Source organism: Melospiza georgiana, chromosome 1 (genome assembly GCF_028018845.1).
Source record: "Melospiza georgiana isolate bMelGeo1 chromosome 1, bMelGeo1.pri, whole genome shotgun sequence".
In the NCBI taxonomy this organism is placed as follows: domain Eukaryota; kingdom Metazoa; phylum Chordata; class Aves; order Passeriformes; family Passerellidae; genus Melospiza; species Melospiza georgiana.
In genome coordinates this window covers 78,076,531-78,099,579 of record NC_080430.1, presented here as the reverse complement: position 1 = coordinate 78,099,579, position 23,049 = coordinate 78,076,531, and the positions used below count along the sequence as shown (strand labels likewise).

The 23,049-nt window shown below is 36.8% G+C and overlaps 1 protein-coding gene across 3 annotated transcripts in view; it reads right to left on the bottom strand.

The window, feature by feature from the left end:
- Nucleotides 1-23,049, bottom strand: part of CDH12 (cadherin 12) — a 539,802-nt gene that overhangs the window by 109,680 nt on the left and 407,073 nt on the right. For all 3 annotated transcript variants that reach the window (XM_058021180.1, XM_058021189.1, XM_058021198.1), the window contains one exon: nucleotides 13,340-13,634. In XM_058021180.1, coding sequence (XP_057877163.1) covers nucleotides 13,340-13,634 — 295 coding nt within the window. The remainder of the gene's footprint in view (nucleotides 1-13,339; nucleotides 13,635-23,049) is intronic.

The window sequence follows — 23,049 nt, the reverse complement described above, 5'->3', positions numbered from 1 at the left end:
GGGCCCCAGAGACATTGCTCCAAGTACCAATCCAAAGTTTGAGGACATGTTGACTCATATTTGCAATGTAGGTCAGCAAAAGTTAGATGTCTATAGATAAGGATTCTCAGTATGGCTTGAGGAACTTAGTGGTACAGCTCAAGCTATTAAAAGATATTTAGGAATCTAAAGACTGACTAGGCTTTTCAAAACCATTTATATGCCCTACACTTAGTCATATCAAGGAACAAAAAATACCCACAAGATGCATGTAAAACTCTCCAAGTTACCAAGTTACCTTTAAAAATCTGTCCTGAGAATGTGCTGATGAAAATCTTCCATGAACAAGACCCTACAAAAGAGTCTAAAATCTCTCCTATGATAAAAGCAGTACCAGCATGATACACACTGTGTCCACAAGAAGGTCAATACTCAAATCACAGAACGTATTTGCAGTGTGAGAGGTGCAGCCTCATGTTGTCTTTAATATAGGCAGGGTAAGCAACAGCAGCACTGGAAATGAACCATCAGGACATTCCTGCAAGGAAGCTGGTGAGTTAGTATCCCAAAGTCTCTTGTACTATGCTGCCATAAAACCTGTCCTGTCATCACTGTTACTGTCCCCCTGTGCTAACCAAAGTAAATCGATCACGGTGGCTAAAATATAAAGCATCCACATTGCAGTAGAGGTATTACTGAGCTGCCACAACCCCATCTCTACAGTAAATCAGTAGGATGTGCTGGTGCAATTCTCATCCCTTATCTTTCCTTTAAATCAGCCTTTCAAAGATCTCTTATTGCTGTGCAGTGGCCCAAAGAGAGGATTCCTTCTTTACAGCTTGCCAGTTCAATTACTAGCTCCATATGGATTTTGGAATTTAAGGAGCTGATGCCTTGCTACGATCTTTTGATTCAGGCAGATACTCTGACATCTTGGCACCTCTCAGGTCATTTATGTAAGATTTTCTTCAGAAGGAAAAGCTAGAATTTGCTTTTGCTTATTTCTTATAAAGAAAAGCTGATGTGGGAACTGATTATCCAACACTTTATGTAGCAACAATTCCTAGTACAGCAGTGTCAGAATCTGGGTTGTGTGAAATAAAAACATCCGTTTACATTTGTTCACTCACTGCCTCTCCCTCCACAAATGCTGAGTCCTCCCTCCCTTACTGCAACTCCCTACTGCAAACAAAACTATCAAAAACAGTGCTTTAATACATCATAATAAATCTATTTTTACTACTCAACCAAAAATGATTTCTCCCTCCCCCCCCAGCTATATCAGCAACTGCATGATCTTTGGAAGGCACACAGGATCATCCACTGTTTGAACAACAAGGTGCTATGCCTCACTGAATTATGCTCAGTGATTAATATTTATTTAGGACTTAAAACTTGTGAACAAAGGATTCATTCAGAATCGTGTGGAAAAAATCATGAAGGAATCCCAGGACTATCAAGCATCTGTTGAAAACTGTCTGAAAGTGGTTTGTGTTCAGGCAAAGGTGATATGGAGTGAAAGCAACAAGAAAAAGTGGATGAATTTGGAGCTACTGAAGCAGAGAAGTAGCAAGTAGGGCTGATAATTTGAGCATCTGTGTCGGTATCATCTCCTGCAAGACCATAAATTGTAGGCTTGAGCACTTGAACCTGCCCTTCAGGCATCTTTCTCATCTGAATTCTCTCAAGGCTGTTGAAAATATTGATTACTGCTGCCTTATCGCTAAAAGGACAGCAAAACTAACGGGACTCAGAGGCAAGCAGTAAGTGATTGAGACATGAAAAGTTTTCCACATAGAACTTTAAAGATTTTATCTCTTTCATTTAGAAGGGAGACAAAAAGATGTGGTTTGATAGAGATGCATTCAGTGGGTAGGACTATACCTACATCATCTGTTATTATACAATTTTTATCTTCCCGACTGAAAGTCACAAATGTGAAAAATAGGAAAAGAAAATGTTTTGTAGAATGACATGAGCAATTTAGGCAATGCACAGTCACTACACCTAACAAGATCAGGATTAGAAAAATATTTGACATGTATGTGATCCCAATCAATAATCCTTTTTAAGAGATAGAGAAGTAGTAAATTGTGCTAGGGTAAAACTTAGTCTCAAATAGGCTGTGACATTATAATCTCCCTAAATGTGTATTTAACCTTCTCCCAGGCTCTAGTTCTGGAAATTTACAGATATTAGAGGACAGATAGGTTTCTAAGGTGATGTTTCTACAAAATGGGAATCTTAGCTGCATAATTATCTTACATTTCAGATAAGCTGGAATACTCTTTTGGATCACAACAAATGAAAAAATTGACGCTTGCTGTACTAACAGCAATAAACACAGATGGAAAATGAAAGATATTATTGAAGAAATGATCTCCAGCTGTAGGTTTCTTGACCAGATTTTTATTGGATTTTCTGTTAGGATTCACATTATCCCTCACCAAATATCTAGAATATCTATTCCCAAAGCATCATGCCAGCCTCAGTGGGATGACAAGCAGTCAACAAACTGTTTCAAGAGAAAATAATCTGTTGTTAACAATATGTACCAAGATGTGAATGATTCACTGCAATTACACCTCTGAGAGTTCCAGCAGCAACATTCTCCATCAATCCTGGTGCAGAATGGTGCATCATGTAATCCTTTGGTTGGAGGTCCTCTTGCCTATTCCTTGCTGTTTCCTTGTTCCTTCAAGAACTCCGTAGGTGTTACTGTACAAGCTGGCTTGTACTGATAAGTAAGAAGAATACTGATACCTTGAGTGCCTATGCATTAACACACTTTAAGCTTTTTATGAAAATAAAAGAACCGCTCTGAGGTTTTGTTAACAGAAATAATAGCTGTCTTTTTAGCAGTGTCAACCTAAATCAAGTCAAAGGCAGTATTAAAGGTGTTGATTTCTCTCCAGAAGCTCTTGAAATGAAAGTTGAACAGTCTATAAAGATTTTTCCTCTTTCTCTGCTGTCATTCTTTACTTTCACACCTGCCTGAAGTCAACTCCCCTTCTATTTCCAGTCTTTGCCTCTCTAATCCTCAATGATCTCACATTTACTGCTGGCTTCTGCACAAAAGGTGCTCAGACATATCTGGCAAGTAAGGATGTCTAGACAGTGAAATTTTACTTTACTGTGATATTTCAGATAGTTTTGGATTTTCACTTCATCCTGCATCATTCCAGGAAAAAAAAAATTAAAATCACACTCCAGAAAACAATACTGGCACTGCCGAGTGTTTAGCAAGAGAACAGTTTCTTTCATTTCCACTGGTCTTATTCCTACTTAGTTATGACCTGTTTAGCTTGCAAGCTTGTCTGGAAAGCATGACAGCCTGTCTTGTCATCTACTACATGGAAGAGAAGTCAGGGAACAGGGAAATGTACCATGTTCCAAGCTTCAGAGAATGCTGCCTTATCTAGGGGTTCCACGCCAGCCAGTGCTTGGCTTGTCAGGGTGATATAAAAATGCTCCTTTACTAATACAGCAACCACCTGTTTAATTTTCTAGTCACCACCTAACCTGTGGAATGGCTCACTAGGCAGTCATCTGGTTTTTCATAAAAAGTTTTAAGAGAATTACATCTTTTCACCTTTCAGTTGTACAGAAACTTAGTAAAATATCTCTTGAGGAAAGGTTTCAGTCAGCTCTATCAGGGTCCTTGTTGAGAAAAGGCTGGAGGGATGGCAGATTCCTGTTCCCACAAGATCTGTAAAGGTTCCTTAGCTGGGAAAAACCTACAGTGTGCATGACAGATATTGGACTGGATTGCCAATCTGTGCTGTTCCTTACTACAAACAAGGAGAGCTGTTAAGTACCTAGCACTCATTAAATCCAAGGTTGGCAGACAGATACACCTACTAATTGGCTGACATTCCATTTAAAGATACTTTTGTATATGCTGCTCCTCGTCTGCAGATATTTTTAGACCTCTGGTTTATGTAGATTTTCTTTTCCTAAGGTATTATTTTTATCTGCAGTGTCTTTGCTGTAGACTTTAGGCCTTATGGGATTCTCTAAACAGAGAATAATTTGTCCTTAACAATATGTTTTTGATCAGTGATTTTTCTCTTAGTTCTTGTTAAGCCAAATTCTTGTGAACACTTTGCTTATCACTCGAGGCCTTCCTAGGATTACATCTAATTTGCCACACAGAATTTCTGCACACAGAATTAAAGCCTTTAATCATATTTGGTTTAGTGACTCCCATTTGCTTAGTAATCCTGAGAATATTTTGCATTCCCTTTTGCCCTCCTCTAGGGCTGATGATGACTTGATTGATTCACACAATCCATCACTGACTGATTTCTTAGACTTCTAAGATTTTTTAGTACAGAATATCAGTCATGTCTGCTTTTATTGTTTTGTTTTGCTGCAGAGTAAAACACAAATATGGGTGACTAGAACACTGGATATGCACTCACTTTTCATGCAAAATATCCATTAAAATCCTTTTAAAATTTGGCTTGTTATTATCACCTGCAGTGTTTTTATGAGAAGATGGGTAGGACATGATTACTTGTCATAAATGAAGAGCTGCCTTGTGCCAGTGAAACCTTGCACTTGTTTTTCCTCTGAAAAGTTATAAATAGAACTGAGTGCATAACAAAAAAAAGAGATAGTTCAGTGGCTAAAAGTAACTTTAAACAAAATTTATATTCATAGCCATGCAGGCAGTAGCTTGAAAAGCAGCTTTTATAAAACATATTTAATGTTTACAGTCGCTCAGTGGCTGAGAAGAGTAATACTTCTAAAATATGTTTAATGTTTAAATCCACTTGGTGGCCAAAACAACGTCTCTTAGCAAAAAGCTATTTAATGTCCAGAGTAATTTTGTGGTAAGAAAAAAGCAACTTCTTGCTAATTTTTATCATTTACAGCTGATCTGTGGCTACTAAAGCAACTATCAGTACAACGGGTTTTATGTTTACAGATATTAGGTGCCCACATAAAAACAATTTCTACATTTTTCAATACTACACTTAAATATGCCAATTTCTTTTCCTCATCAGCTGTGTAATTAACAAACAAAAATTAACCCATAATCTCAACAATTTCAATACAATATATCTTGAACCTAAAGGTGTTTATGCAAACAGCAAGATTGCATGAATAATTATTAAGCTTCTCCTTATATACTACTAAAAGAACTAATACTCAATATCACTGAAACTACCAAAAAAATTTAGAATGTAGATTTAAAAATAACCCAATAGCCTAATTTTAATAATTAAATTATTGCTCAGACACCTAAAAAAGGTTAGGTTGTATCAAAAGATGTGTGCAATAAAATATATTATTTGATTTATACTTCTGAACTTCAGTAAAGTCAGGTGTGTGGAAACAGAGTGGTTTTAACTGCTGTGACACAGGTTCTTAGCTTTGCCCACATACATTTAAAAACAATCACATAGAGAATCAAAGAATGGGTAAGGTTGGAGAAGACCACAGTGAGCCATTTGGTCCAAGCTCCCTGCTCGAGCAGGGTCATCCTAGAGCACATTTCACACAACTGTGTCCAGATGGTTCTTGAGTAAGGGAGACTCCACAACCTCTCTGGACAATCTGTTGCAGCGCTTGGTCACCTCATGTTTGGGTGGGGCTTTCTGTGCATCCATTTCTGCCTGTTGCCTCTTGCCCTACTACCTGGCCCCAACAGAGAGAGGCTGGCTCCATCCTCATGACACGCTGCCTACCAACATTGATCAGGTCCCTTCTCTGCTCTTTCTCCTCAAGGCTGAACAGGAAGATCTCCCTCAGCCTTCCCTCATAACAGAGATGCTCGGGTCCCATAATCCTCTATTTTACTCTATACTGGACCTGCTCCATGTCTCTGTTGAACTGAGGAGCCCAGATCTGGAGACAGCACTCCAGCTGTGCCTCCCCACGAACAGAAACACCTCCCTCAATCTGCAGGCTACGCTCTTCCTAATGCACCCCAGGATACCTCTGGCCTTCTTGGTCACAAGGACACACTTCTGGCTCTTGGAGAGCTTGTTGTCCACCAGGGCTCCCAGGTCCTTCTCCACAGAGCTGCTTTCCAGCAGTTCATCCCCCAGCCTTTGCTGGTGCATGAGGGTTTTTTTTTCCCCAATTGCAGGACCCTGCACTTGCCTTTGTTGAATCTCAGGAAGTTCTCTGCCCTTCTCTCCACCCTGCCAGGGTCCCTCTGAGGGGCTGCACAGCCCTCTGGGGTATTGGCCAGTCCTCACAGCTTTGTGCCATCAGTGAACTTGCTGAGGAGGCCCCTGCCCCTTCGTCTAAGTCCCTAAGAAGTTAAACAGTATTGGACCCAGTACTGAACCTTGGTGGACACCACTAATTACAGGCCTCCAACTAGAACCTGTGCCACTGATTGTAGCCCTCTGGGATATGCCTTTCAGCCAGTTCTTAATCCACTTCACTGTACACTTAACAAATTCCCATCTCCTGAGTTTGCCTTTGAGGATATCATGAGAGACAGTGTTGAAAGCCTCGCTGAAGTTGTGGTAGAAAATATCCAGTGTAGGCTTAGATATATGTGAGGAAAGAATCAAATGCTTTTAAATGGTTTCAGCACTAATACTGACATTTTGGGACTGTAAAAACAGCTAGCGGAAAATAGGTATCCAGTGTCTCTTTTTAACATCCAAAACTTCTTAGCTTTGCTGAGAATTTTGCTGTTCACGTTTGCATAGTCCTGTGTTTCGCAGCATTCATTTTACATAGAGTGTCCCACCTCATAGCACTTGCCAAATGTCTTAAGTTTCACTGACAATATCCAACAGCCAGGGTAAATGAAAGGAAACTCACAGTATGGCAGAACCCATTATCCTTTAACTAATCCGGACTTGATTTTCTGCCCTTTCTCACTCTCTTTTGATCTAATTTTTTTCCTGCCTCCTCCCTGCCCCATAATTGAAGCTGCCTAGTTGCCCAGCGGTCTATCATAAAGAAACACTTTTGTTTCAAAAACTTTCACTGACAACTTGTAATATCCTCACAATATCTCAGTTTTGGTTTGTTTTTTGGTTTTTTTTTAATATGTTTTTGTTTTATGTTTTATGCAATGTCCTGTAAAAAGGGAAAACACTCTTTGAGAAAAAGCTGAGCAGCCCTAACCTGCCTTCGCCTCTGCTCCTTCCTTAAAACTCACTTTCCTACACAGTGGCAAAAAAAGTTATGCTGATGATAAGTGCAGTAGGTGCATCTTTTCAAAATTAAAACAAAAAGAGAATCAGAAAGAAAAGAGCTGTAATTAAAAAAAAGTTGTTCTTAGTGAGAAACCACTGAACCATCAATTGCAATGAATCATCTGCCACCTGACATAGCCCCAGGAAAGAGTGTGGAAAAATAATGATGGAACATGAATTTTTCTGAAACATAGTTCAAATGACCCAGGGCACCAGGTCTGACCCAACTGGTGGATAAAATTTGTACACTTTAATAAAGTATCAAATTAGAGGACATATGGATATCATCCTGTAAGCTCAAATTCAGTACAGTTTTGTGAAGTTGTTCTTCACTAAACCTATTAAAACTGTTGGGTACACCAGTGAGAATTTAGCTCAAGATTGCTGGCATATATTAAGAATATCTAAATTTCAAAAAAGTTTTCAGCAAGGTACCAAAGCAAAGACTCTTAAAAAAAAAAAAGAAAAAAAGGAAGTTTTAGATACAACAGCTTTTCCTTATATAATCCAAATAAAAAAAGATCTAAAACAGTGGGAATAAATTGCCAGTCTTTATGTGAGAGAGGGTTGCCACTGGCATCTCTCTTGGATCTGAACTCATAGGTTGCCAGTAAAAGAGAATATATGAACAGGTGACAGCTTGACAAAATGAAAGCTTTGCTGCAAAGTGCTACAGGGGAATCTTAACATAGCATGAAACTGAGAAAACGGAACTTCACATGGAGAAACACAAAGAAGCTTCAGAAAAAGTAACTTATCAGTACTTCTGCAGAGGTGGGTTGTAGCTCCATCACCTATTAACTCTTGATCTTGGGATCACTATGGTAAATCCTCCAAAGTTTTCTTCTCAATGATCAACAGCAGACAAGAAAAAGGAAAATAATCAATAGGAATAATTCAACAAGGAAACTGGAAAAAAATAAAATATATTCAAGATGTTTGTATCTTGAATATGACATCCAATTCCCATAATTTTCTCTAAGGACTTTATAACACAAGAAAAGCCACCTGGAGATCAGGCTGGAGCTGGAGGGCTGCAGACAATGACTGCAGACAGATTATGCTGTCAGTTATCTGTTCATGAGCATGCATAATGCCACTCAAAAGTACTTCTAGTCTCAATGGATTCCCAAAGTAATATCTTCCGCACCAGCCTGGGTAAGCTTTTGGAAACCCTTAAAAATATATCGCCAACAGCTAGGAATCTATATCAAAGGCAGGCTCGTTCAGCCTTTGCTCCTGTGCCTTATAGTCCTTCCTTCCCCAGCCCCTGCGCACTGTAAGCTTCAGGCCAAACTCAGGCACACAGTGCTAAGCTTAGCCAAACCAGAGTGCAGGTTCACCCGGGTAGTTTTCTACATATTGCAATTCTTGCACATGTAACTACATAGATGGATATATTAAACATATGCTCCATTATATAAGCCAGTGTTTAAATAAAAGCCAATTAAGTATTCACTCCAGAAGGAAAACTGCTAGAAAATTTATAGAGACTATTTTCACACTGACAGTACCATGGGAAGCAAATCCATAAGACTCTTCAGGAAGCTGCTTTGCAACACTGAGGAACACAATAAAAATGACCTGATATCAACTTTCTAGTATCATTGACCATTTTAGTCTGCTATGGTCATCTGGAGTTTGTAGAGTCTAATCAATAAAGAGTTAATGTAGTGGAAAAGTATGAAGTGAAATTGTGTAGGAAAGAACATATGGTATCTGTATATTATGGAATTGAGGGGTTTAGTACAGCCCTAGCTGGTCTATGTATAAGCATAGAAGAATAATGCAAAGACCTTAGAAAACAATTAGGAGACTGTGACAGTAGAGGTTATAAATTTGCTGTTAAAATCAGCATATTCAGTGAAAGAAATGCATAGGGAAGCAAATGCATTTCTGTGCATGTTTTTATGTATAAATATATAAAATATATATATAATAATATCTTTCCTTGAATGTGTGCTTAATGCTGCTTTGCCCCCATTCTCAGTCATCTGGACTGATAGCTTTAATAAGGGGATAACCTTGGTTTAAACTCAGCTATATTTGCATGCTTACGTCAACTATATTGCAACAGAAGCTGGCACAGCTGCCAGAAGCAACAACACAGTTGATTAAACTATACTTAAGGAGAACATGTTTTGCTATTACAAACTTACAAATGGAGATATTAGGGCACCCTTTTCAGTTCTCATAAATAAATCCAAATTTCTGTTTCATTCTACATTTGGGAACCGACATTAAACCAAGAAAATATTTTCAAATAAAGATATCGATAAAAGCAATTCAATGTCAGAAAATAAAATAAAAAAGACCAAAATAAAACCCCAAAACCGACATTAGGAGTTCAGCTCTTAAGCTTTTATAAGTCTCTTACTGAGCATAAGATAACAGCATAGCAATCTATGTTCTTAAAATATTAGTTCTGCATTGTAATTTGACTCCATCTGCTGAGTTTTTCTGCAGGGAATTTAAAATAGTTTGTAAAATATTTTTTAAAAATAATAAAAAATAAAAAAAATCAAATAGTCCTTTAAAAATAAAATCTTCACCATACAGTATTATGCACCCCATTTATCATGTGAGCAATACAATGTCAACTTTGGAGGCACTGATATCCTTCCACTACAGTGTGGAAGCCTGTGCCCACTTTGGAGCTATCAGAAGCACTGGAAATCACAGATGGGTACAGCAGCCTGCATGCTACAACAGTTGGTAACCCAAGGGGCTTTTCAAGAGAAGATCTTTCTTGTTTCTGGCTGTGATTGACTTTCCTCTTCATCATACAAGAACAGATTACAGTGCATGTATGGAAAGAGCAAGGTTGGCTGTCCAGTAAAGCTTTGGCATGAAAGAGGTTTGCATCCCAACTTGTATTGGGTAAATATTCTTCTAACTTTTTTCCATAAGAGTGTATGAAAGAATTTGGCTCCTGGTAAGGAAGGCGCCAGTAACTAAAAATAGCAGTCCTAAAACTATATTTTCAGAAAATAATGAAAAGATATTCACTACCATTATCTCCTTTAATGAGTGATATTGATTAAAAGGAAAAACAAACCAACACTAGAGTATAGAAACTGCAGAAGAAAATTCAATCTGCCCTCAATGTAGATTTGAAGTGCAAAAGAAAACTTCCACCTTCAACATGCATGGAAAGTAACAAAAGTTCTAAAATCTACTGTGAAAAACAAGGCTATGACAGGTATATCTAAGTAATACCTCTGTGCAGAAAAACAGAACTTGAGAATGCCACCTATTTTCTTTTTCTTTTGCACTTTTTCCAGTAAAATATTACTAAGGTCTAGTTGATGTACAATTTTATTATAACACTGTAACTGCAACCCTGATTCCAGAAGTGAGTGCTATGGCATTATTTCAGCCATCCCAGGTTCAGCAATAGCAATTATTAGGAAGTCGAGAGACATTATAAAACCGAGAACCATGTAGCCATGGCAATTTCTAGAAAGTACCGTTACTAATAATATTACCAATAACGTTGGGATAAAGTACCAAACTGGGTAAGCCTTTGCATGCAAATGTCATGAAACAATAAAAGACTGCAAGTCACTAGTCACAAAAACTTGTCAGGCTCACATAAGAGACTAGTAAGGGTAAAAAATGTAGTATTTCAGTGAATTTCCCACAATTTCCCAAGAAATATGTGCATGAGTGCAGTTTATAATCAATAGTGTTGTAAAACTATAGTAAGTGAAATTTGGAACATTTGGTATTTAAAAAGTAGCAACTAGAAAATGAAAATGTTAAAAAAAAAAAGAGAGAGTAAGAGTTTATCTGGGATCTGGGTTTTTTCCTAAGCCAAGACAACCATATGCTGCACCAGCTGAAAAATCAAAGTGATTTTCAGTGTCAGCCTCAGGCACTGGTAGGTCTAAGCATTTCCAAAGGTGCAACTAAATGGTACTGATGATAGAAAGGAGTAGTTTTAGATCCTCTGAGAAATCAGTGCTTGCATAAGGAAGGAAAAACAGATAAAGAGAACAAGAGAATAGCAAGACCTACATCAGAGAAGGCACAATCTCCTGACACACTACAGAGGACAAGGCATTTCTGGATATTTTAGCTGCAAGACAACCTAACAGCAAAAATTCTTATCTGCTTTAGTAGCCACCAATTGAAGTTTAGACTTCAATTTAGGGAACTCTTTCCTTGTCTTGCCTTTTCTGATCAATTTTCATCCATCTTTTATTTTTTTTATAGAGGAATATACATAATGAACGTGACCGAATAAAGAGAAGACCAAGGATATCTATTTTTTGCCATGGCATCTACTTATTTTTTTCTAAAGGAGGATAAATTGAAAGGCATTTCTTTTAAAATGCTGCATGCATGCCAGTTGTATCTCATTTAGTCATGCAACTCCTCATCCATGTAAAAGCTGCCAGTATATGGCACACCTTGAAGAGTATTTCATATGAAGTAAAAGCTCTGTTAGCATTTAATCTCCTGCTTCACACACATATTTACATAAATAACAAAGAAAGATGGGGTAGAACAATAGAGTAAGGGAATGAATGAAGGCACTGTGTTCTGCTGTACTAACACCATCACTGATTTTCATTTTTTCTTTCTGATAAGGTTTTAAACACAATTTCACTAAGCGTACGCTCACTGGTGAGAAATGTTATTCTGAATTTGTCACAGACACAGGTGTCAAAATGTAACAAATGGTTTTCATCTATACATGATACAACTGTCAGTAATATTGTTATGCATCTCATTAGGGGAAACAATAGTGCACTAGATTGTGAATCTACAGAGTCCTGTAGGTGAATATAGTGAATGCTTCTCAACACTTCTATGAGAATAACATGATCATGTCTACTCACATCACATTTTATCACATTCTATAGCATTTTACTGCTCCTTACCACAAAATTTAAAATAATACCTCATTAATTCTGTGTAGTACACAATGCTTGTGTAGACAGCTAGTCGCCTCCCAGATTGTCTTTAAAAGTATCAACATCTGCGGTGCATAGCTGAAGGGGAACAGTATCCCTCTGCCACTTCAAAGTCAGAAAACTTCCAAAAGTGTTAACAACTACAGGAGTACTAAAGGGCTGGTACTGGCTTGTGAAGTACTGGGAAAATGCAGTTTAGGAGAGAGAAGGGCAATAGGCTGGAACTAGCACTGGGAAGTTAAATTACTCCCAGCCCAGAACAAATTAATTTCTGGTGCCTGCAGGGAAACCCAAAATGCCATCTGGCAGCAGGACACAAGCACTGCGCTTGTGTTACAAACACACTGCTCAGGACCACTGGAGAATCAGCCATCAGGAAGAGACCAAAAGGGCCCATTTAGCCTATTCTCCTGCCCCAAAGCAGGATCCATGCTCTTTATGTCATTCCTGGCAAATATCTATCGTGTTGTGAAAATTCTTCAAGCAAAAACCTATTCCAGTACTTCACTATCATCACTTCAGTCCACCTTTCTCTGAAAAGAAAATTACTCTGTCCTCTATACACTAGGTTTTTGAAAACTTACCATGTTCCCAGGCAATCTTCTTATTTTTTTTTTTTAAACTTAGGAGTCTGATGCACTAAAGATTTCTTTGGACATTAGGCTTCTGACAACTTGAGCCACTCTTGCAGACTCTCTTTCTTGCAGTGTGACCAAGGCAAGGGCAGTAGTTACTCTGAGCATGCAGAGTAAAACAGGACTTGAATAAAGAATTGCCCTCTATTGCATAATTAGGAGATCATGCAAGTGCTGTAGGAGTTTGAGCCACAAAGACAAAACCGTTTAAATGACAAGATACTTTGCAGCAAACGGGCAATATAATTTTTTCCAGCAAACAACAAATGTAAACTAGGAAGAGAGGGGAATGCATCACATCATGTTACATAACAGGTTTGGGGTTAGAGACCCTCTGGACCTTATCATACCTTCCTTGAATATCTTTTGTTTTTTGACTCATCCTACCCTCAGAAACTTAACATCACAGGTACTCATATTGCAGAAGAATAAGTTTCGAAATAAGCAAACAAAGCTAAAACAAAATTGTAATCTGTGTACATCTAGGCACAGAATATTAGAAACATTTCTAATACTAAGTTTTAGAAGTTGTGTTTTTTTTTCATTTCCTCCCTCTCTCAGCAAGAAAAGTACACTGAGGCGATTAAGTAATACACAATTAGTTATCAAGAATTTGCAGCTTCTTACTCACCCACTGGAGACATTTCTGGGACACTGGCAACATAAGGCCCATCCAGAAACTTTGGCTCATTGTCATTAATGTCCTGCACTTTGATGATGAACTCTGATTCAGGCTCGAGTGGTTTCTTGGTGTCAACATCCACAGCCTGAGCCCGGAGTGTGTAGAAGGGTTTTTCTTCTCGATCTAGGCTCCTTATGGCATGAATGTCTCCCGTGGTCTCATCAATGGTGAAAACTGTGCCAGCACCATCTCCTGAAAGGGTATATTTAACACTGCCCACTCCCTTGTCCAAGTCAGAATGAAGCTGGAGAAGAAAAAGAGCAAAATAGAGGACAAAAAAATTAATGGCTATTCTTAGGCTACACAGCAATTCTTTTTTTTAATGTGATAAAAGACTTTGGAAGAACCAATTTCTTAAGCCTTTAACTGCCACTAATTGCATGGAAAACTTGTGGGTAGTATGTTATGCAAGACTTTTACTCCTATCTAGTACAGCACAGACTTGCTGCAGTTCAGTGCCTAAAACTGCAATGAAGCAGGGCTTCACATTTGTTATAAACTGAAATTTAAGACCAAGTATGTAAAATCACCTGTAGCCACATCAAACAAATGTGAGATGACATGAGAGAGTGTCAAAAGCTTTCATAGGCATTTGGTTTTCAGAGAAGAAAAAGGGAAGTATCTAATTATTTCAAGAGCAAGAGTTTGATGGCATCTGAAAAGCAAAGTCAAACTTGGTTAAAAAAAAGAAAATATACACCTCATGATTACAGTAAATGCTAAACAGAAGTAAAAATACTGCCTTTTACACAAATACTTGATCCCTTACTTTTGTCTTTTCTGAGATAATCAGACTGCAGACTGTGAATATAGAAGTTTCTTGCTCATTTTGAAAGAGTACACAACTCAATATTTTCTGCCTTAAACACCAATATACACTTTTTTTCTGGCTATTACTCTGATTAATCTCAAGATATAATTTAAAAATAAAATAAAAAACTTGAATTTAACTTCTTGGATGTTTTTGTCCCTTTAATCAGTGTCTATCCTACAATAAAGTGGCCTTAAACATTATTTTAAATACAGGATTCTTTTAAATCCAACTACAGTATGATGAACTTCTTTCCAGATCCTTTACCTGCTCCATACCCATCCTTTAAATACATCTAAAAGCTTTGAAAAGATACACAAGGTTATATCACTGATGCTGAAATAGCTTTCAAAATATTCGTAGACTTTTCCCATCTAATGAGGACTAAAAACATCTTCTATAATGGCCACTGGTTAGAATGGAGTTTTCAAGAGTGAATTCTCTTAAGCTGAATTGTAAAGGGATTATGGATATAGACTTTATTTACATGATGTACTGCCCAAGGTGAAACACAATAGAGGAAACATGGGATGTGAAAGGAGATTATGTAGAAAATGAATTACTGAGAAACTAAATGGTTTCTGGTAATGGGGCAAGAAGCTAAGCTACAGAAAAGAGTTAAAGGCAATTACTAACATTTATAGCTATTGACTTGAAATTGAAAAGAGGTCCTTGTGACTGTGGAAGAGGTCGTGGTTTGTGGCACAGAGTGAACACAAGCTTAGTCTCCTCTTTGCCTACTTTTTCATCTCATCACTCTTGCTCGGTGAATATATTAATTTCTGATCTTTCATCTAGCTGCCCCCCACATGTGATTTTAAATTGTCTCTCCAGTCCAAACTAACGTGTTTTGCTTCCAAGGTGTTAAATATTTCCTTGCTTGCAAAATGAAAAGATAATGTAGTCTGAGATAATTAATGTCAATTTTCTTCCTCCTTATTTTAAATTAAATGGCTCAAAACTTCCTGCTGTTTCATTACACTCTGCTTTGTAAAAACTTGGTATTTTCCTTCAATTATCATTTAGAGGCTTACAGACACACATCAAGAGGAAAAAAAGAATCAAAATGATGATGAGAAAGGTTGAAGAAAAAAAAAATGCCAGAAATTTAAAGGGAACCAGAAAACTGTTTTAGCAGTATCCCTATATTAAATAAAATTTTTGGGCTTCATTGTGAAGACTACTTTGATGCATACTCCTGGAAGTCACAATATCACAGAGGAAAATAATGCAATTATGAGACAGGAATTTGTAAACAGGGAAGCATGACAAGATTACTCCCATCTCCTGTCATTGGATTTGGCACTAAAGCTGAGATGGTTGAGTGTGTTTCTGATTGCCAGCTGTAAGTTTTGTGTTCAGCTACTAACAAATCAGGCTGTATTGCATGTCTTATCTGAGCCCTTGGATTATATTAGAGAGAATCAATTATAGTTGCTTCTCCTAGCTGGAGACAAAGCAGGAAAAGCAAGGGCTCCCAAAACAAAGGAAGACTGAAATACAAAGACTAGGCTAAACAAAGGCTTTTTTTCCAAAATGTATTGGAGAAAAAAAGGTTTACAACTGGTAGGAATAGCAATTCTATGGTTGCAGCTGTATTCACTGGGCTTCACAAGGATCACTCAGCTACTACAACCTAGGAACCATTCCACCTATTCCAGCAGAGCTGCCATGCTCTACTGCCTATTCCAGCAGTAGCTGGGATGTGTCACGTTGTATTTGTTCACCAAATTTGCTGATTTTGACATAAGTTTCCTAGATGACACTGCAGGGCAATGTGCAAATGCATGCTTATTTGTAACCCTCACCAAGCTATGCAATTTGTGGGTCAATTCAACATTGCACAGTGTCAAATTACTGCAGAGGAATAGCTGATTGATTAATTTAAAATTAACTAAATTCTCCAACAATAAAGGGAATGTGAAACTTACATTCAGATGCAAAGATGAAGAGTAAGAAGCTAGCATTAGCTGTACTTACACAACACTAGGAAATAATCCTGACTTTCAATGCCTGAAATTTTCCAGAAAGCAGTTTAGGCTAAAGAATAAGTGCTTGCTACTGTGTCTTGATTTATGTGCTACAAGCTGTATTGCACTGGAAGAAAAGACATTTATTTTTTGTGCTGAAAAACAGAAGATTTGTGAGAGACTAGTTTTTCTGACACTGTGTCCACAGCAATTTTGGGTTTCTATCCCATTTCACCTTCTTGCTCGCACTTATTTTCTAATTCTTCGTCTTCCATTATTTCAGTAAAATTAAAGGGCAAGAGAACAAGTGCTCAGATATTACCTACTTCCCCCACTACAAGGTGTTTACATTCCAGAATCACCTGAATTTACTGCAACAAGGTTGCACAAATGATTGTATTCATACGGGCTGTCTTAATTTTATGCTTTCTCTATAAATCTTGAATATTAAAAATGCAGCAGAGGCTTGGAAATATGAGGGATTCGTTTCTGTCTTTTTTGAAATCTACACTTGTATTCTACACACAGTTTAGTGTCAGATCTTTGGGCAAATCTACACCAAGTGTAAAACTAATAATTTCTTGCAGTAAAATTATGTTAGTGCAGAAATTCATGAATGTTTTTCCATGATGGCAGAAAAAGACATATCATTCAATAATTCTTGCTAATGTGTACAAACAATAACACATATGGCAAAGGAAATGACTGATTAAAAAAAATATGAATAATAAGATGGAGACTATTGTAAGATACATTGCATAAATCTATGCAGAAATTATGGCAGTGTTTTTGAATCATATCCAGTACCAGATGCCAGACTGAATCAGTCTACAAATCCATGTGATCTAGCAATCTGCTTCAGCCTGTAATAAGCTGAATGCTAGTTTGCTTCAAAGAGGATGAAAAGTTGATAACAACTCTCTACTAGCACATCTGGGAGGAATTATTTATTCAATTCTTCTGACAGTTTCTAGCGAGAAGTATGATTGTTTCTATTTTAGCAATAAATTAAGATCTTACTACTTCAATAACTCAATGTTATCAGCTCTGTGTCACTTCAAGAATTCATACACCTGCACAAATAATTTCAAACCACATAAAAGACCAGTAAATGCATAAGGTAATGTACATCAAGAATGGGTATACACTCCTAAGTAAATTGAGCATTGCAGGAGTATGGATCAGATGTATTTTTGTTCCTCAGTGTCCTGTGGTGCTGATTTTCTCTTCTGTATCCTATTCATCTGATGCTCAACTATTCACCTTCTCTTTCCTTAAATACTTCTATGACTTCTATTAATACAATAATTTTGAAAGGTAATTATCTAAATTCACATACTTAAGTAAAGAAATTGGAAGTAAAAGATGCTTAAAAATTTGCAAAATAGTCTACTTTAGAATGAAGCAATCACTGTATCCTCACAAATCACAGCAGAACAAGGGCTATGACATCTGCCAGGATTGCTGTGATCTTAATTTCAGAGCAATGCAGATATTGGAAAGTTGTTGTATGAGTTGACAACTTCCCTTTCTGCATTTCCCAAATTTCCAGGAATGTTTAAAACCCCTAAACTGATATATTTACCCTATGATACACTCTGAGATTCTACATCTTATTCCACTGCCAATTTCACAGGCTGGAAAAAAAATCACTGTCCCATTTATTTGTTACTAGTAAACCAGTTTAAATGCTATATTGCGTGCTTATTTGGTCTAAAAAAATGGTAAATGTTCCAGGCTATTAACCATTCCTTGCCTGCACAACAGTGTTAATTATACATCCCACATCTGTATCTTTACATAATTTTTCTTTATAAAGTCCTATATTTTAGGACTTTTCTCCATTATATTCTCTTCCTTCACCATTCATTCTGTAGCCACCAGATCCTGTAATGTCATGGATAAGGTGTGCAAAGAAAACTATTTGAGAAACTAGAACATCCATTCAGCTCCAATAATACCTAAAACTGAAAATACAGAATGATGGCCTGAACTGAGGAAAGGAAAAAAGGCCATTTTAGTGCAGTTAACATAGACCCAAGCAGACCCATTTTGGCAGATCTCTACTGAAGAGGGGTCTGTTGGAACAAGGATACCCACTACAAGAGAGGAGGGTGTAAATGAGTCTGGAGACTTTCTATTTGGAAGGCTGCCCTTTTAAAATATAATTATTCTACACATATTTTCTCTTGGCAAGAGTTCTATGGTCTACACAGATTGCAAAGCTTCTTTTAAAACCTGATAATTAGAATCTAATGTAATGCTTTCACACAAATATACTTATTCCTTCCATCTAAAAATACATAAATCTTGAAAATTTTCCTAAGATACAAAGGGGTAGGGGGGTGCCAGAGACTTTAATTCAGAACATGGAGAAACTAAAAAGAAAAAAAAAACTCAAAACAAAACAGTGTTTTGTTGCTAATCAAATCCAATAAAATAGCTTTTATTTCTTTCCCTCTCCATCACACACACTCACACACACACTCACCACTGCAGAGGACATTTAGGGACGAGGTCAAATCTGCTCTCAACACAATCAGAGAAAATGTTTCCTGATCCTAAAAGTTTGGATTACCTAGGGCATCTTCTAAATAATAAGTTAACATGAATTAGTCATGCAGACTAAAGCTTGTGCTGAGAAGGGTTAGGACACTACTGCAAATGGGTCAGATGAATGACAGTAGGTATCTGGAAACAAGGAGCAACTAAAATCACAGAATCAGAGAATCCTTGAGGATAAAAAAGACCTTTAAGATAGCTGAGTCCAATGGCAAAATTATGAGGTAAAAGAAAGGTGAATAAAAGGAGAAAATAATGTTTTATTTAAAGGTTATTTGGAAAAGAACAATTTTCAAAGCTGAAAATTATTTGAACTAGGAAGAGGTGTGTTTTTTACTAACTTTGTAGAAGTCTTTTATAAGAGACTTCTATCTGTGAGCTGGCTTTCTGAGCACTATGAGAATTTCAAACAATAACTAATATTAATAAAATTAAATAATTAAAAATGTCAAAGGGCGTGTATGTGTTTGTGTGTACACATTTATGCAAAAAATTTAAAAATTTTATTTGAATTAGTAAGCTGTGCATCTCATCATCATGATTAATTTTCTTAGTGTTCTATTTCTTTGTCTTCTTTTTTAATGTTTAGCAAAATATCTGCTTCCAAGAATTGACACTTCTATAGTCACAGTGAAAAAACTCACAATATTCCTTTAATGGAATGCCATATATATAAAAATATTGGTCAATGAAAAATGCTATGCACTAGTAAAACACTAAAAGAATAAAAATTTCTCAACAATGTCTTAATATAATTTAATTATACAAGTAATTATACACATAAGTTACAAGTTGCATAGATTTCTGACGATTATTTCTGCATCACCATTTCAACTGGACCTGATGCATATTGAAACACAGTGTTTTGCTCTGCCCTCTTCAACTTTAATGCAAGAATCAACATAAAAAGTAAGCTTTAAAATAAAATTATTGTTACTGATCTCATATAACTCCATGTTACAATGTGGTCTGTGTACACATGTTGATAGGTTTAAGTTCAGTTAGGTTGATTGTCATTGTAGAGAAATGTTCTGCAGAATGGTGACAGCTGATATGAACTTCAATCTGTTGAGGTCTCTGCGTATAGTCATTGTCAAGTAACAGCATAATCACAGGTTCCAACAACAAATTCCAGTATTGGCCGTTAGACAGCAACAGGAGTCAAAATTTGAGGAAATTTATCAACTTCCAATTTTTTTTTTTATCCAGCTCAATTTCATATATCCTTTCGAAGGATTATAAGCTACATTGTAGTGTGCAACTTCTGATGACAGCTCGGTGTAAAAGATTCTACCATATTATTAAATTTTTCTAATTTTTTGAATTTTTCAAAGTATTTTACAGGAACTGAGGAGGGGATTTAAAGTTGAACCCTCACAATCCAAAACCCTTAATGCATCACATGGGAAAAGTGAAGCTGTGCCATGTATCCTCACACATAGACGCAGAATTTCTTTCCACTACTGTGCACCCAAAACTGGGGGTAAATAATATTCTGGGTTGAAGGAAGACATCTCCTGTTACTAATGGATGCATTTGAGTTGGCACCAGTAGGCCTGCTTTGATCTACACCTGTGAAAGCACTGCTACTCCCTCATGTGTAGCCATGCCTGGCTGGAGTCCCTGGGGTTAAAACAGAGGATAATATTGATGTCCAAAACTCAGAAATGAGGGAAGGGAATTTGCCACAAACAGGGCTCTGGGGAAAAAAATCATCCCAGCCTTAGGTAGGAGATCCTATTCCTCTTCAAGACAACACTTATTCACTGATTTCAAAAACTACATGAAGACAAAACAGCATGGAAATCGAATTCTAACTCTTGCTTTTTAATTGTGAAAGATCAGCAAAATGTCCAATAGCATTGCTGTAATCAATTAAAATTGTAATTATGAAGCAGTGGTGATCTTTTGAGGTAGTGATTGTAGTATCTTTTTTGAAAGAGGAATCACTATCAGAATATCAAAAAGAGCTGCATGTCTCTAGATAATACATACTGACAGTAAAACATTATTTTGCACTGTGTTGCCTGCTGTATCTCTTCTACAACACATATAAAAGACCAGTGCATGAAAATATTAATTATGCTGTATGAATAAATACAATAAAAATAGACACTAGAAACTTAAGAAATCTTTATGTGAATTTTTTTTAAAATCTAACTCAAAATTTCGAAGACACCTATTAAAGGAAAGTTTATAATTTCTAATGACTGTCTACTTATGTTTATGAAGATAGTCTCTCTGCAGATTGCCAGATAACCACAGTTCAGAAAGTTAAGAATAAGCAGAAAGTTTATACTGCACTGTCACTGAAATGAAGCTGTTGGCAAGGTTAGAAATTTTCAGTTTAGAATAAGTTGTTTATGCTCCTGAAATTACAAAATCTGTTTTCTTTCTAGCGTGTGTGAACGTGATCCGGTTTCTGTAGAATTATTGTCAATAGATCTTTTAAGCTGCAAGGTATAAAATCCTGGTAAGTTACTTGGACTTTTCTACACATAATAAATACCATTATCATCAGAGGACACATGCTTTATTCCTCATCTCACCTAACAGTTATGACATTATGGACTTGGTGGTTTTTTTTGAGATTTAATTTATGATGGAAGCTCTAGCTACAGCCAGTCAGTTGCATGCGATTTTTTTTTCTCTCACAGGAGTTGTCCTACCAGTGCTAGCAGGAATATCTTGTGTGATAGGGAAGAAAGTGTGGGGTGTGCCATTCAGTTTCTGAAGTGACAGACAAAAAGACAGCTGCCTGTTGACAACTGCCAGGCTGCTGGAAGAGATCTTGACTCTGAGCAGCTTCCCACTACTTTTCTTGGTGGTATTCATTTCTCCACCATAAACATCTGGAGCTAATTGAATTCTCCTAAATTTCTTCATATCAGACTGTCCCATCTAGTTAGAGGAATTGAATAGCTGACTTTTGTAAGCCTGGTTCTTTCAAATTAATTATGGAAAACTCAAATTTCCTGCTGGAGTTGCTCTTCTGAGGAGGGAACAACCTGTATGAGAGATGGTAGATGTGAGGCAGCATACATTTCCATACCACAGCTGCAGCTAGGAGAAGAAATACATCTCCAGCTATGCAGTCATACATATCTAAAGTAGTCACAAAGTAGTTATCTCCTACTGTTCATCAATCCCTAACACAGAAAACCCTAGTTAGGGGTTAGCTGACCTCCACAGTCACATAAATGGTGTGTGTGACCACACAGAGCGTATCCCAAGCCTGACTGCCTTCTTGAATCAGCTGTGCAAAATATCCAGGGATAGCTTCTCTGTAAAGCCAAGGGCTCAGTACCATTCCTAGAAGTCCAATTAGGCTTCCTAAACTAGGTTTATTCTACTTCAGGAAGTCACAATTTTATGATATGCAGAGGCACGGAAGGACACATTATTATACACACTCTCATTGCCTTGCCCATTAGCCTAATAAGCTGAATTTTTGAATTTTTTCTGTGCCCAAGATAATAATAGAAATAATAATAAAAACAATACTGATAAATACACAACTTTTAAGTACTTAAAAAAGTCACTCTGTCATAAACAAAAAGTAATAGGTTCTTGAAATTAAAACATACAAAGAAAGACTAAAACTGTAGGAAACACATGCCTAGAAATGTGTGTTGAATGAGAATCAGTTTAAATCCATTGCATTTGTAAAGTTAAAAGATTATAAACTGATTATAAAAGCTTATGCTTAGTTTTATACTGATTGGAACCTTATTTAGCTTCTACACCTTCTGCTATTTTCTGATTTATATCAGTGTGCCCTTTAACTCTAGATGGAACTTGGAAGGGTTTAGAGTAAAGGTCTACTAAATTCTGCTGGCACTGATGAAGCTTTCTTCATTTTTATCCATCCCTTAATTCATTTTTCTTTGTTTTTTTCAAATATTTTTCTTTATTGACCACCTAGCAAATGAATGTTAAAATCTTCCTTCCTCATGTATTTAAATTTCATGTTAAGTTAAATACAAAAAACTTGTTCCAGAAATCACACTTTCTGTAAAGCTCTGTCAGTTAAGGTGTCTCTTTTTGTTTGATAATGATATACTAGAAGAGGTAGGGAATGACAGATTAGAAAGATTTTACCTCAGCCTGTCTATCACTGTGACAAGGCATACTATCATAAACTGTTTGACCAGTTCTCTTTCATAAACAGGAAAAAAAGAGTTCCATCATAGAGGTGAAAAAAAATAACACATATATTAGAGAGATAATTTTAAAGAATTTTCAGGGACAGAATTTTATGAGTGAAATATGACACATTTTGAATTTTTAATCTTTTTGTCTTAAGCTGGCCCAAA